Source organism: Girardinichthys multiradiatus, chromosome X (assembly GCF_021462225.1).
Source record: "Girardinichthys multiradiatus isolate DD_20200921_A chromosome X, DD_fGirMul_XY1, whole genome shotgun sequence".
Classification (NCBI taxonomy): domain Eukaryota; kingdom Metazoa; phylum Chordata; class Actinopteri; order Cyprinodontiformes; family Goodeidae; genus Girardinichthys; species Girardinichthys multiradiatus.
The window spans coordinates 4,859,465-4,874,670 of record NC_061817.1 but is presented as its reverse complement, the minus strand read 5'-3'; the positions used below and the strand labels follow the sequence as shown (position 1 = coordinate 4,874,670).

Below are 15,206 nucleotides of genomic sequence, written 5' to 3'. Positions count from 1 at the left end.
CCAAATGATTAACCAGCTAATATCAGCTTTTTATGCTTGTATTGCTCTATAAACAGAAGAACAGCAAAATGTGCAATATTGTGGGATGTTTCCTTTGTTAATTAAAAGCAATGAGCTTTTGTGGTCCATGTCTGGAGTAGAATTTTAATTCAGTAAGTGGATGCAGAATTTATGCTGAATGTTTAAAACGTATTTATGCTTCATGTTAAAAAACCATTTGACCTGTTAACTATGGAATGGCACCCTATCTTTATTTTTAAATGCAACTACATGTACCTTCAAGTAACCTAAAGTGGTCACAATCAAACATCAGTGACCCTTGTAAAGGTTGTGTAAAGTTTTACCTACGTACTAACAAACAGAGATGTCAATAAGCAATAAAAAGGCACATTTGTTCTACTTTAAAAGCACTAATTATGTATTGTTTGGAAGAGGTTTATTGACACAAACTCTACTTTGCAGATCATGTTATAGTTACCATTGTCTACCATGTAGAGAGGATGTCTGAACACTGCAGCTGTAATTCAATTCTACAATCAACTTAGCGTTACCTAATTTATAATGTGTATGAATTACAGTAAAATAGGACGTTGCAATACAAACTTTGGATTACAAAGCTACAGTCACTGGACCCACCTATTAAACCAGTGATTACCTTTGATTTGAACACCTGTGTATAGTTGTTGCTGATTGCCTGAGGAGAGCAGTACAGAGCAGCGGTCGTGTCAGAGGAACCCGAGCACAACATTTTCCTCCAAAAGATACAACATCTTATCATCCATTGGCATCTGTAAACAAACAAACAAGCACGCTGCGGTGACAGTGGCCACTATCAAGCCGTGCACTAACTTCCTGTCAAATGGCCAAACGTTTAAAACATCAGATCTTCAAAAAGAATGTATCCATAAATCTAATCTGATTGGATAAAACACTGTTTACACATTATTTTTTGCTTTTCATACAAAAAGAGAAAGTATTCTGTAGTTTATACATACACGTATGTACAGATATAGTAAAAACAGACCACACTACGTATGCTTTGATGTTGCCATGCGTAATTGGATGGTAGACAGTATTTACACAAAAAAAGGATATATGACACATAATAGAAAAATAAACATAAAACAAATCAAGGGGGGTCATTGTGGTATTTTAAAAAAGCACCGCTGTCCAAAATTCTCTTTAGAAGAAACAAAGTGTGGGGCTCACATCACATGACTTTTAATAGAAACAAGTGAAATCAATGCACAGCAGAATAATGTGTATTTTTATAAAAGGTAAGTTGATCTTGAGATTGTTTCCTCAGAATCATTATATTACATCAACTTCCTACGAACAATCAAATGAGCTGTTTAACAAACATTTCCACTTGTACTGAAAACTCTCAGGGAACATCAGATAAGTCTTTTGGGAATACCTGGAAAGATTACGGCTTATGAGCTTTCCTGATTCCCTCTACCCATCTTTGTCAAAAAAAGAAGAAAAACTAAGGCATTCAGATGAAGAAATAAATATACACTGAGTGGCTGAAACAACAGCAGTGTATGTGTGGCCATGTGTCCGTTATCTGACCGGTTTTTCAGTCCTCCTAGGCTGTTTGGTTCGGTGAGGTGCACTGGCAGTGACGTGTCGATTCTGATTGAATAATTTGTGTTGTCAGACAGAAAAAAGGCACCAGTAGTTCTTGCTCCCCGATCTTTTTAAAACGGGTTACTCCTCAAACAAGTGACTATTTTTTTTCGAGGACAGACACAAGAAGACCAGACGTCAGCTTGTTGTCTGACATTTCAACCAAATAAAAGGTTTTTATTTCCACAGTAAAAGTGCCTCCGTGGAAACAAGAGAAATAAGTAGGAAATATAAAAGAAGAACGATTAAACAAAGTTCAGTGATGTCGCGTACTGGTAGAGTACAGAAGATGCAACCTTGCTGACCCTCCTCGTCTTTGGTTTCCTCAGAGATGCCAACAAGTCTTATGCGCCCCCTTTGACAGATGAACCACAACAAAACAGATGTGTCCATGTTTTGTACAGGACTTTTTTCGCCTGCCTCGTTTAGATGTTCTCAGCCAATCCAAGTCCTCGACAATGATTCAGTTCCACACTGCGTATGGGTGTGTTTGTGTGTGTGTGTGTGTGTTTGTGTACATACACACTTTGTGGAGGAGCAGGAGAAGAAGGATATGGAGGTGCTAGAAGGAGGTGAAGTTTTTTTTGTGCTTTAGGTCTGAGCTCTTCTTTACAATATAGGTTCTTCCTCCATTGGCTCCTCTGTAGACCTGTAGAAAATTCAATAGCAGACATCACCTAATTACTGGAAAGACTTTTATATTAAATTAATTACTTTTGATTACATTTGTTAATGTACAGCATCACACAAAACCTGTATTTTGTCATGTTGTAACCACAAAACTGAATTGAATTGAATTATTTTAATTCTAGATTCACTGGATCTTAGAATCTTTTAGAGCAACACGAAGGACACATTGTTTTTCTTTTCAAATAAAAATCTGAAAATTTGTGGCGTTTGTATTGTATTTTGCCCCATATACTCTAATAAATACAATTATGTGCAAACGATTGTCTTTAAAAATCACCATTGTAGTAAATATAATCCAGCTATTGCTAATTTAATCAGAGCATACATACAGCTGTTAAGCAAGTCCTTAGAAGTATTGATAACTGATAAAGATGTTTTTTCCCCAAGACCTACTTAGACATATTTATTTTCATGTGTAGTGGAATTAAAATAATTCAATTCAATTCAGTTTTATTTCTATAACGTCAATTCTCAACACATGTCATCTCAAGGCACTTTACAAAGTCAATTCAATTGAATGATACAGATTTCAAAAACCACAAGGATAGGGATACCTCTCTCTGTCAGACTGATTATAACCATTGGAAAAGAGAAGAATAATTGGGAAAAATAAAAATAATTGGAGAGTGTTGTTTCCTGTTGCATTGTGTGAAAGGTAGGTAACTTTAAAATGGGCTAACTCAATTCAATCAAATCATATAAATTTCAAATCAGGTACATACATACATTCCAGTTAATCCTAACTAACAAACACTGCAGTCAGATTCAGTTATTTATTCAAAATGGATAAAAAGTTTTTCTGTCTAAGGAAACCCAGCAGATTGCATCGAGTCAGTGATTTGCAGCATTCACTCCTCCTGGATGAGCATGTAGTGACAGTGGAGAGGAAAACTCCATTTTAACAGGAAGAAACCTCCAGCAGAACTAGTCTTAGTGTTCCACGACTGACTGGGGGTTTGAGAGAACACAGACAAAAAAACAACACAGAAGCTCTAATCCAGTAGTACGTTCTATAGGAAAGAAAAGTGAAACATTAATGGTTATAGCTCCTTTAAAGCCTTCATCTAGGAGAGAAAGACAGCAGCCAGTTTTCAAGACTTGACTATGAAAGAGCACATACAGTTAGTCACAGTAGAAGCTCAGACAGTAGCTAAGTCTAGGAGAGACATGCTTAAACACTGAAAGACAGTGTATCATCTGTATAAGGTGAGCATTAAGTTGTTGGCAGCAGGAGCTTGGCCGATGTCCCCCTCCGGGAACGTGACACAGCTAAACACAGAGCCAAATCAGATGTGGCTTCTAGAAAGAGAAGAAAACAAAGAGAGAACATAAATTAAGAGCTGAAATAACAGCAAAAGACGCACAATTGGAGAGTAGTATGATAATGTAGCAGGGAGAGTGAAAATGGTTATGTCCTCCAGCAGCTTAAGCCTAAAGCAGCATAGCTACAGAGATAATTCAGGATAACCTTACTTTAAGCTTTATCAAAAAGGAAAGTTTTAAGCCTAGCCTTAAAAGTAGACAGGGTGTCTGCCTCACAGACTAAAACTGGGAGCTGGTTCCACAGGAGAGGAGCCTGATAACTAAAGGATTTGCCTCCCATTCTACTTCTAGAGACTCTAGGAACCACCAGTAAACCTGCAGTCTGAGAACGAAGTGCTCTGTTAGGAACATATGAAACAATCAGATCTCTGATGTATGATGGAGCTAGATCATTAAGGGCTTTATATGTGAGGAGGAAAATTTTAAATTCTATTCTGGATTTAACAGGGAGCCAATGAAGGGAAGCTAAAATAGGAGAAATACGATCTCTCCTTTTAATTTTCATCAGAACTCTTGCTGCAGCATTTTGAATCAGCTGAAGGCTCTTAACTGCATTTTGTGTCATCCTGATAGTAGAGAATTACAATAGTCCATCCTTGAAGTAACAAATGCATGGACTAGTTTTTCAGCGTCACTCCTGGATAGGATATTTCTAATTTTGGCAATGTTCCGGAGGTGAAAGAAGGAAATCCTAGAAACCTGTTTAATATGGGATTTAACTGACATGTCCTGGTCAAAAATAACACCAAGGTTTTTTACTTTATTACCAGATGTCAATTTAATGCCATCCAGAAAATTTAAAGTCATCCAAATTTTTATGTCTTCAAGACATGCTTGTAGCTGGAATCTGTCAGACAAATAAGATTTAAACCAGCCTAGCGCTGTTCCCCTTAGCCGTACAGCATATTCCAGCCTTTTTAAGAGAATATTATGGTTGACTGTATCAAATGCAGCACTGAGATCTAACAGAACCAGAACAGACACAAGTCCATTATCTGAGGCCATAAGAATATCATTAGTGACTTTCAGGCGAGCTGTTTCAGTGCTATGATGAGCTCTGAAGCCTGACTGAAACTCTTCAAACAGGTCATTGCTGTGTAAATGCTCACACATTTGATTAGCAACTATTTTCTCAAGAATTTTAGATAAGAATGGAAGATTGGATATAGGTCTGTAATTTTTTAAGTCATCTCGATCAAGCAAAGGTTTCTTAAGTAAAGGTTTAATAACAGCTACCATAAATGCCTGTGGTTCTGATCCATTTAATAAGGATAGATTAATCATATCTAAAATGGGGCTGGTAATCAGAGGGAACACTTCCTTAAATAATTTGGTTGGGATTGGGTCTAACATACAAGTTGAAGGTTTAGATGAAGCTAATATTTCTGATAACTCAGGAAGCTCCACAGGATAAAAGCAGTCCAAACACAAATCAGGTTCTGCAGTTATTTCCAATGTTGTCTCACTTGCTGAGGATGAAGTAATCATCTTTGGGAGTATGTCAATGATTTTTATTTTTAATGGAATCAATTGTATTTAAGAAGAATCCCATAAAGTCATGACTGTTGAGAGCTAAGGGAATGGATGGCTCAACAGAGCTATGACTCTGTGTAAGTTTAGCAACTGTACTAAAGAGAAACCTAGGATTATTCTTGTTCTCTTCTATTAATGATGAGAAATAAGCTGTTCTAGCTTGGTGAAGTGTCTTTTTATACAACAGTAGGCTGTTTTTCCAGATTACATAGGAATCCTCTAGGTGTGTAGAGCACCATGTTTTTTCCAAATTTCTAGCATTGTGCTCTAAATAAACCAGGGAGCCAATTTATTAAAAATGGTCAGACAGGGCAGGGTTATGAGGAAATATTATTTCTTTATACTCAATGCCATATTTCAGCACAAGGTTTTTTGAATACAAAACAATAATAGCAACAACAACAGTAATAGTAGCAAAGGCTATGTTAACAAATAAACATTAGGTTAACTGGGTTTTAGTTAAAGCAACAGAATGCTCACAGACCTGCTGGATTCTGTGTTTTCAAGAAGTGAGCCTGGCTGTTCCACATCAACACTCAACGAGGCCATGGCACTGACCGTTTCGGCCTCATCTCTCTCAGACTGGCCTGGAACCTCCGCGGAGTGACCGCTGCTTTGAGACGAGCTCTGGAGACAAGGCCAGTGCTTACCTGAAGCAACAGACAGAGACAAAGACAAAAGTGAATCCTACAAAATGGTGCTTTATATGGACACTATTCTGATAGCACGTCTTACTCTGGATTTCAATTACTCTCTCCAGGGAGGTGCAAGCCTTTGGACATGGCTTATCCTGAGGCCACTGAAACCCAGAGTCACACTGAAAGATAGACAGGGAGAGCTGGTCGTAATCAATGTTCATTAATATGCATATTTACACTGTCATGCATCCATGTAAATTGAAGGTTCCAACAGGTTTTGCTGTAACAAGCCTGTAATATAGCTTATTTCACATTTTCTCATAACTGTTCAGGGATGAGTCTGTTTTTTACCAAATCTCCCAAGAGTGCATAAACGCAGGCCTCTGATGCATCACAGATAGCAGTGAGGTCATGGCCACCCTCGAGCGACATTACAACCCGCCCACCTGCCAGTTCCATCAGTAGCTGAGTTAGTTTCCCAAAACCTGCAAACACGTTTTTGTCACATGTAACAAACACCAGCTTAACTAGTAAGGAAAACAAAATATAAAAATGGGACAAAAACTGCACTCACATTGTGCAGAGACATTGTAGCCACCCAGAGGCGACTGATGACCTTCCACTGCATCAAAGCCTGCAGACACCAGGACCACATCTGGACTGAACTGCTGGGCTATGGGCATTACCACACGCCTAAACACACATAACAGGCATTAGGAAAAAAGTCCTTAGACCGTGCTTCTGCTTCACAGTTTATTTTTCACACATTTCTTTATGAAACCATTTACACTGTTTTCATACCCCTGGAAGGTTTTTAGATGTTGTCCTGTTAAAATCACAAACTTAGACCAACACAAACTTGTGAATAACTGTCAAATAGAAGGAAAATTATATGTTGTTTTGATTTTTGTTTTGTTTTACAAATGTCTAGAGACTCTTTCTTCTGTGGAAAACAGCTCAATCTCAGTTAGATTAACTAGAAAGTGTCCCTGAACATCAATTTCCAAGTCTTGCCTCAATTGGATTTAGGTCTGGACTTTGCTTGGACAGTTATACCACATGAATTTGCTTTGATCTAAACAACTGTAAAAAACTTGTAAATTGAGTTACTGAAATTAAATTAACTTTTCAATAATACTCTAATTGAGATTTACCTATATGAACAATAATTAGGCCCGAGCAGCAAAGCAGCTGCGAAGGCCTATTGTAATCGCTCGAATTCTTATTAGGCCCGAGCAGGAAAACTGCAAGGGCCTATTGTAATCGCTCGAATTCTTATTCTTTATTCCGTTTGGTCATTGCGGGGCAATACGGGGACTTTGCCATAACCCAAAAGTCACCAAACTTCACCCAAAATTGTCCCCCAACGAAAATTCTTGATCCTTAATGTCGTCATCAGTGGGCGTGGCCAAGCCACTTAGCCACGCCCCCAAACGTGAGATAGCCCAAACCGTAAGTCGTACAGATCTGAAATTAGGCACAATGCTAGAACTCTTCAAACCAAGAAAAAAAGTATCTTGGGGGTATGCCCTAAAATGCACAGGAAGTTGACCATTTTGGGTCAAAGGCCGATTTTTGCCCGTTTTTCACTTTTACTCACCTCGAACTTTAACGAACTCCTCCTAGGGATTTTGAGCTATCGACTTCATATTTGGTCTACATGCAGTTAAGGGATGGGGGATTAAAAGTTATCAAAATTGTGAGTTTTTGAACATGTTTAGGGGGCGTGGCCAGGGCACGAAGTTGGCATGAAGGAGGGCCGTCGGCTTCCCAACAATCCTATGGGGTCATATGCTGACATCATCAAAGCCACGCCCCCTCAGAACCGGAAGTCACTTTTTTCACTTGGAATGGTGCCTCTATGACCCTCTTGACCCAATAAACTTGAAAGTGTGTCAGAAGACAGATAACTAGTGGGTCTAACTTCGTTTGAGGCACAGTGTCTTTTCATAAAAGGGCGTGGCTGTGGCGGCGCGCCAAAGTCAGACGTAACGCCATGGCCATACGTTTGGCTCTAATTTCCACATAGATCATTTGATCTGCACCAAATTCAATGTGATTGAACCTTGTCCAGTCCCCAACAGAGATCTGATGACATATTTGGTGGGCGTGGCCTAATTCGTCCACAGCACCCCCTAGAAAACTTTAAAAAATCAGCCCCAAGCCATGCTTTGACCGAGGATTGTGAAATTCGGTACACATATGTAACTTCTCAGGACCTACAAAAAAGTCTATTGGAGCCTTGGTCCAAACCCAACAGGAAGTCGGCCATTTTGGATTGAAGTTGCCATTTTGACCCGGTTTTCACCGTTTCTAGCACGCATATCTGAGCGAACTCCTCCTACAGCTTTTGACTTACAGACTTGAAAATCACTCAGTATACTCTTAAGGGATTGGGGATTAAAAGTTATCAAAAGCTTTTTGATACATGAAAGCGTGTGGGCGTGGCCACGCCTCAAAAAATGACTTCTCGCCATAAAGCACTAAATTGATATAGCTCCTACAAGGAAAGTCACAGACACATAAAACCTTCTGGGATTGATCTGCCTCTAGGCCTGAACAATATTCACTGATCAGATGCTGACATCATCAAAGCCCCGCCCCCTGAGAACAGAAGGTGTCCCGTTTTCCTTTAGAGAATCAGTGTTTGATGATCTTCACCTTATCAATGTGAAACTGTCCCAAGTAACAGATAACATGATGGTCTTAGACAGTCGCCAGTACTTACTGCTTTAGCTGGAGAGTGTGCCTATGATGGCATGGCGTATTATGATGTCACGCCACAGCCATACGTTTGGCTCTAAATTACACATGCATGGTCCCATTCACTCCAAACTGAATATGCATGATCTTTGTCAGCCCACAAACAGCTCTATTGGATTACATTTAAATTTGGATCAATAGCGCCCCCTAGGACACTTCAAGGGCTATATCTCCCTCATTCATCATCGGATCCACTTTAAATGTAGTATACATGATCATGACTTAATGATGGACATGTTGACACAGTCAATTGATGATGTCATTTTAGCCCCGCCCACAAACAAACAAGTGAGTGCAGCTTCCATCTGGAAGGTCCGATTTACTCCAAATTTTGAATGCTTTTTGCCAGACTGAAACTCTGCATGACCGAAGATCATATGACATGTTGCTCAAAGTGCCACCTACTGGCAACGTGTTGAAGTGAAGCGGTGTCATCGTATGTGGCGTGTATGAGGTGATGCCAGGCTCCTGCGGTTGCTCAACAGCCCGAGTTGCGCTCAGGGGTGCGAGGGCCTTCAAAGCTGCTTGCAGGTTTCTAGTTTAATTTGAATCTTCCTCTTAAAATTTAATTTTCTTGGTAAGGTGCCTTAATTTGTTGTGAATTGGTACTATAGAAATAAACTTAATATACTAATGTTCAGTCAATCAGTCATTTTCTATACCGCTTCTTCCATTGTGGGTCGCGGGGGAGCTGATGCCTATCTCCAGCAGTCTACGGGCCAGAGGCAGGGCATGCCCTGGATAGGTCGCCAGTTCATTGCAGCGCAACACACAAACAACCAGGCACACACTCATTCACAAACCTAAGGACAATTTAGAGAGACCAATTAACCTAACAGGCATGTCTTTGGACTGTGGGAGGAAGCCGGAGAACCCGGTGAGAACCCACGCATGCACTGGGAGAACCTGTAAACTCCATGCAGAAAGACCCCCAGCCGGGAGTCAAACACAGGACCTTCTTGCTGCAAGGCAACAGTGCTACCAACTGCGCCAACATGCAGCCCATATACTAATGTTCTCTGACAAAAAATAAAATAAAATACAATGTAGACTGCGTTTGTAACTTTTGTAAGGTACCGTGCTTGTGTTATATACAGGGGTTGGACAATGAAACTGAAACACCTGTCATTTTAGTATGGGAGGTTTCATGGCTAAATTGGACCAGCCTGGTAGCCAGTCTTCATTGATTGCCCATTGCACCAGTAAGAGCAGAGTGTGAAGGTTCAATTAGCAGGGTTAGAGCACAGTTTTGCTCAAAATATTGAAATGCACACAACATTATGGGCGACATACTAGAGTTCAAAAGAGGACAAATTGTTGGTGCACGTCTTGCTGGCGCATCTGTGACCAAGACAGCAAGTCTTTGTGATGTATCAAGAGCCACGGTATCCAGGGTAATGTCAGCATACCACCAAGAAGGACGAACCACATCCAACAAGATTAACTGTGGACGCAAGAGGAAGCTGTCTGAAAGGGATGTTCGGGTGTTAACCCGGATTGTATCCAAAAAACATAAAACCACGGCTGCCCAAATCACGGCAGAATTAAATGTGCACCTCAACTCTCCTGTTTCCACCAGAACTGTCAGTCGGGAGCTCCACAGGGTAAATATAAATGGAAGGGCTGCTATAGCCAAACCTTTGGTCACTCATGCCAATGCCAAACGTCGGTTTCAATGGTGCAACGAGCTCCAAATCTTGGGCTGTGGACAATGTGAAACATGTATTGTTCTCTGATGAGTCCACCTTTACTGTTTTCCCCACATCTGGGAGAGTTACGGTGTGGAGAAGCCCCAAAGAAGCATACCACCCAGACTGTTGCATGCCCAGAGTGAAGCATGGGGGTGGATCAGTGATGGTTTGGGCTGCCATATCATGGCATTCCCTTGGCCCAATACTTGTGCTAGATGGGCGCGTCACTGCCAAGGACTACCGAACCATTCTTGAGGACCATGTGCATCCAATGGTTCAAACATTGTATCCTGAAGGCGGTGCCGTGTATCAGGATGACAATGCACCAATACACACAGCAAGACTGGTGAAAGATTGGTTTGATGAACATGAAAGTGAAGTTGAACATCTCCCATGGCCTGCACAGTCACCAGATCTAAATATTATTGAGCCACTTTGGGGTGTTTTGGGGGAGCGAGTCAAGAAACGTTTTCCTCCACCAGTATCACGTAGTGACCTGGCCACTATCCTGCAAGAAGAATTGCTTAAAATCCCTCTGACCACTGTGCAGGACTTGTATATGTCATTCCCAAGACGAATTGACGCTGTATTGGCCGCTAAAGGAGGCCCTACACCATACTTATAAATTATTGTGGTCTAAAACCAGGTGTTTCAGTTTCATTGTCCAACCCCTGTATAACACAACCACACTCACCGGCCACTTTATTAGGTACACCGTGCTAGTATCGGGTTGGACCCCCTTTTGCCTTCAGAAGTGCCTTAATCCTTCGTGGCATAGATTCAACAAGGTACCGGAAACATTTGTTTTTTGTCTTCTTCCCTCCCTGTTGGATGGAGTAAGGTGGAGTCAGGTTTAGCCTAAACCGGCTCAGTTATGGTTGAGGTGCAAACACACCCTCCATTTCTGCTACCTGTATGACCCCCTCTCTTTTCCAATGGTTATGGTCAATCTGACAGAGAGAGGCATCCCAATCATTGTGGTTTTTAGTATAACAATGGCCATCAGTGGGGTCTAGATGGACAAACAGTCTACTTTTAAGGCTAGGCTTAAAACTTTCCTTTTTGATGAAGCCTATAGAGTGGCTTAGGTTATCCTGAGCTATCTCTGTAGTTATGCTGCTATAGGCTTAGGCTGCTGGAGGACATAATGACCACTTTCACCCTCTTCGCTACATTCTCACACTACTCTCTAATTTTGCATTATTTGCTGTTATTTCAGCTTTTAACTTTGTTCTCTCTCTTTTCTCTTCCTAGAAGCTACACCTGGTCTGACTCTGTGTCTACCTGTGATAGCTTTCTGGAGGGGCACATCGTCCAAGCTTCTGCTGGCAACAACTTAATGCTCACCTTCTACCGATGATCCACAGTGTTTAACCCTTTCTCTCCCCTAGACATAGCTACTGATTGAGCTTCTAGTGTAACTAACTCTATGTGCTCTCTTTCAGACTCTAACCTTGAAAACTGGCTTAGAGTTTATCTGTTCTTTCTTTCTAGGTGAAATGACTAAAGGAGCTACATCCATTAACATTTACTTTTCCTTCCCATAGAACGTACTCCTGGATCAGTGCTTCTTTGTTCTTTTTGTGTCTCTGCTCTGTTCTCTCAAACCCCCAGTCGGTCGTGGCAGATGGCCGCTCACACTGAGCCTGGTTCTGCTGGAGGTTTCTTTCTGTTAAAAGGGAGTTTTTCCTCTCCACTGTCGCTACATGCATGCTCAGTATGAAGGATTGCTGCAAAGTCAACGCCAGTGACTGTCCACTGTCTCTACATGCTCATCCAGAAGGAGTGAATGCTGCAAGTTATTGACTGGATGCAATCTGTTGGGTTTCCTTAGATAGAAAAACGTTTAACCAATTTGAATAAATAACTGAATCTGACTGCACTGTTCAATGGTTAGGATTAATTGGAATGTATGTACCTGACTTTTGTGAAGTGCCTTGAGACAACATGTGTTGTGAATTGGCGCTATATAAATAAAGTGAAAACTGAAACTGAATTTCTCAGAGAGTTTGGTCCATATTGATATGATAGCATCACACAGATGCTGCAGATTTGTCGGCTGCATCCATGATGCGAATTTCCCGTTCCACCACATCCCAAAGGTGCTCTTTTGGATTGAGATCTGGTGACTGTGGAGGCCATTTGAGTACAGTGAACTCATTGTCATGTTCAGGAAACCAGTCTGAGATGATTCGTGCTTTATGACATGGCGCTTTATCTTGCTGGAAGTAACTATTTGAAGATGGGTACACTGTGGTCATATAGGGATGGACATGGTCAGCAACAATACTCAGGTAGTTTGTGGTGTTGACACGATACTCAATTGGTACTAAGGGGCCCAAAGTGTGTCAAGAAAATATCCCCCACACCATTACACCACCACCACCAGACTGAACCGTTGATACAAGGCAGGATGGATCCATGCTTTCATGTTGTTGATGCCAAATTCTGACTCTACCATCCGAATGTCACAGCAGAAATCGAAACTCATCAGACCAGGCAACGTTTTTCCAATCTTGTATTGTGCAATTTTGGTGAGCCTGTGCGAATTGTAGCCTCAGTTTCCTGTTCTTAGCTGACAGGAGTGGCACCCGGTGTGGTCTTCTCCTGCTGTAGCCCATCCGCCTCAAGGTTCGACGTGTTGTGCGTTCAGAGATGCTCTTCTGCATGCCTTGGTTGTAACGAGTGGTTATTTGAGTTACTGTTGCCTTTCTATCAGCTCGAACTAGTCTGGCCATTCTCCTCTGACCTCTGGCATCAACAAGGCATTTGAGCCCAAAGAGCTTCCGCTCACTGGGTATTTTCTCTTTTTCAGACCATTCTCTGTAAACCCTAGAGATGGTAATGCATGAAAATCCCAGTAGATCAGCAATTTCTGAAATACTCAGACCAGCCCGTCTGGCACCAACAATCATGCCACGTTCAAAGTCACTTAAATCACCTTTCTTCCCCATTCTGATGCTCGGTTTGAACTGCAGCAGATCGTCTTGACTATGTCAACAGGCCTAAATGCATTGAGTTGCTGCCATGTGATTGGCTGATTAGAAATTTGCATTAACGAGCAGTTGGACAGGTGTACCTAATAAAGTGGCCAGTAAGTGTATGTAGCATATATACTGTAAGGTTACTGCTAATGAAGGTTAATTACTAGTGTGCTAGTGCAAGAAAAAGTGAAATACATTAACTCAACAAGAAAGAAAAATATAATATTTTGCTAGGTGCTAATGGATGTGGGCAGGAAGGATCTGCTGTAAGGGTATGTCTCACAGCAGATCTGAAGAAGCCTCTGACTGAAGACACTTTGATGTTGTATGACAGTCTCATGAAGAGGATTCTCTTTGTTTTTCGTTTTCGTTAAATATTGTTGTAGCTCATATTATGAAGGTTTCTTCAAAGAGCTGTTGTAGATGCTGATGGCTGTGGGCAGGAAGGATCTCCTGTAGAGGTCTGTCTTACAGCACATCTGAAGAAGCCTCTGACTGAAGACACTCTGATATTGTATGACAGACTCATGAAGAGGATGCTCTTTGTTTTTCGTGTTCTTTATTTTATGAAGAATGCTTCCTTGCGCAATGATCTCCAGAGGTTCCAGAGGGAGTACCCAGAACAGAGCCAGCCTTCTTTATTAGCTTGTTGAGCTCTGATGCTACTACCTCAGCAGGTGATTGCAGAATCTGTCCAGAAAAGACTAATGGAAGATATGCAACATCTTGCTGCAAACACCAAAGCTCAGCTTCCTCAAGAAGTATATTCAGCACTGTCCCTTCTTGTAGATGGCTTCACTGTTGCATCTCCATTCCAGTCTGTTGTCCAGGTGTACACCAAAGTATTTATACTCAAAACCTCTACTTCTTCTCCCATGATGGTAAAATTGACCTTTTCCTGTTTCTCTTAAAATCCACACCATGCCACACAACGGTCCACCAGCTCCCTGTACTTAAGTTTTAGAGTTATTCTGCAGATGACATGGGTCTGTCTTGTACTGGAGGTCCTGATAGTTGCTTGTTGGCTAACTCAGGCTTAGGTCCTCAATAATTTCCCATCTCCCTCTCTGAAGGCTTTTTTTTTTTCTTGTTTAGCAGTTCCTTCAGGTCACTATTGATCAAAGGTTTGTTATTGGGGAAGCATCTCACCATTCTCATGGGGTATGGTGTTAGCCAGACAGATATCGGTTACACACTCACTCATGACATTTATGTCCTCTCCATGTGGCTTGCACAGTGTGTCCTGGACTGTAGCCTCAAAGCAACCTCAGTTGGATTCTTCAGCTTCCTGTGACCATCTTCTCACAGTTATCTTTATTACAGGTTGCCTGTGAACAAGGGGCTTATATTTTGAGCAGAGAAAAACGAGATGGTGATCTGATTTGCCTAGAGGCTTTAAAATTTGCATAAAACAAATCCACGTTTTGTTTTCTCTGGTAGAGCAGCTGACAAACTGTTGAAACATTGGAAGTGTAGCAGACAGTGAAGCATGGTTAAAATCACCAGATATTGCCACAAACACATTGGGGTAGTTGTGTCTGGAGCTTAGCAGCAACTGAGCTGATGGCATCACATGCAGTGTCGACAACAGCTAAAGGTGGAACATATAGTGTTGCCAAAATAACACCGGTGAACTCGCTGGATAAATAATATGGACGAAAACTTACTGCTAACAGTTCAATATTTGGGCTGCAGAGACGACACTTGACAGTAACATGTCCTGGATTACACCATCTGTTGTTAAGAAAAACACTGCTAATCCACCTCCTTTGTGTTTGCCGCTCCTCATTAAATCTTTGTCTGCTCGTATGGTTTTTTTATTATTATTTGAGGTTTTGAGATATTAATCAGCTGGTCCCACTAGTAAAAAAACACACCTTGTTGCTATGGTTATATTGTAACACACACTCCATTTCTGCTACCTGTGCGACCCCTTCTCTTTTCCAACGGTTATA

General features: G+C 41.2%; 1 protein-coding gene across 6 annotated transcripts in view; it reads right to left on the bottom strand.

The window, feature by feature from the left end:
* The window catches only part of LOC124862348 (histone deacetylase 5-like), a 290,249-nt gene that overhangs the window by 22,766 nt on the left and 252,277 nt on the right, over positions 1 to 15,206 (bottom strand). For 3 of the 6 annotated variants that reach the window (XR_007036907.1, XR_007036905.1, XR_007036906.1), the window contains exons 25-29: positions 6,388 to 6,506; positions 6,165 to 6,298; positions 5,911 to 5,992; positions 5,660 to 5,825; positions 656 to 2,278 (exon numbers count right to left, since the gene is read on the bottom strand). Coding sequence is in view for 2 of the 6 variants with exons in the window: in XM_047356209.1 (XP_047212165.1) it covers positions 2,239 to 2,278; positions 5,660 to 5,825; positions 5,911 to 5,992; positions 6,165 to 6,298; positions 6,388 to 6,506 (541 nt within the window). In the remaining 4 variants the exon portion in view is untranslated. Of the gene's footprint in view, positions 1 to 414; positions 2,279 to 5,659; positions 5,826 to 5,910; positions 5,993 to 6,164; positions 6,299 to 6,387; positions 6,507 to 15,206 lie in introns of those variants that run through there. The other 3 variants (XM_047356209.1, XM_047356208.1, XR_007036908.1) reach the window with 2 other exon arrangements.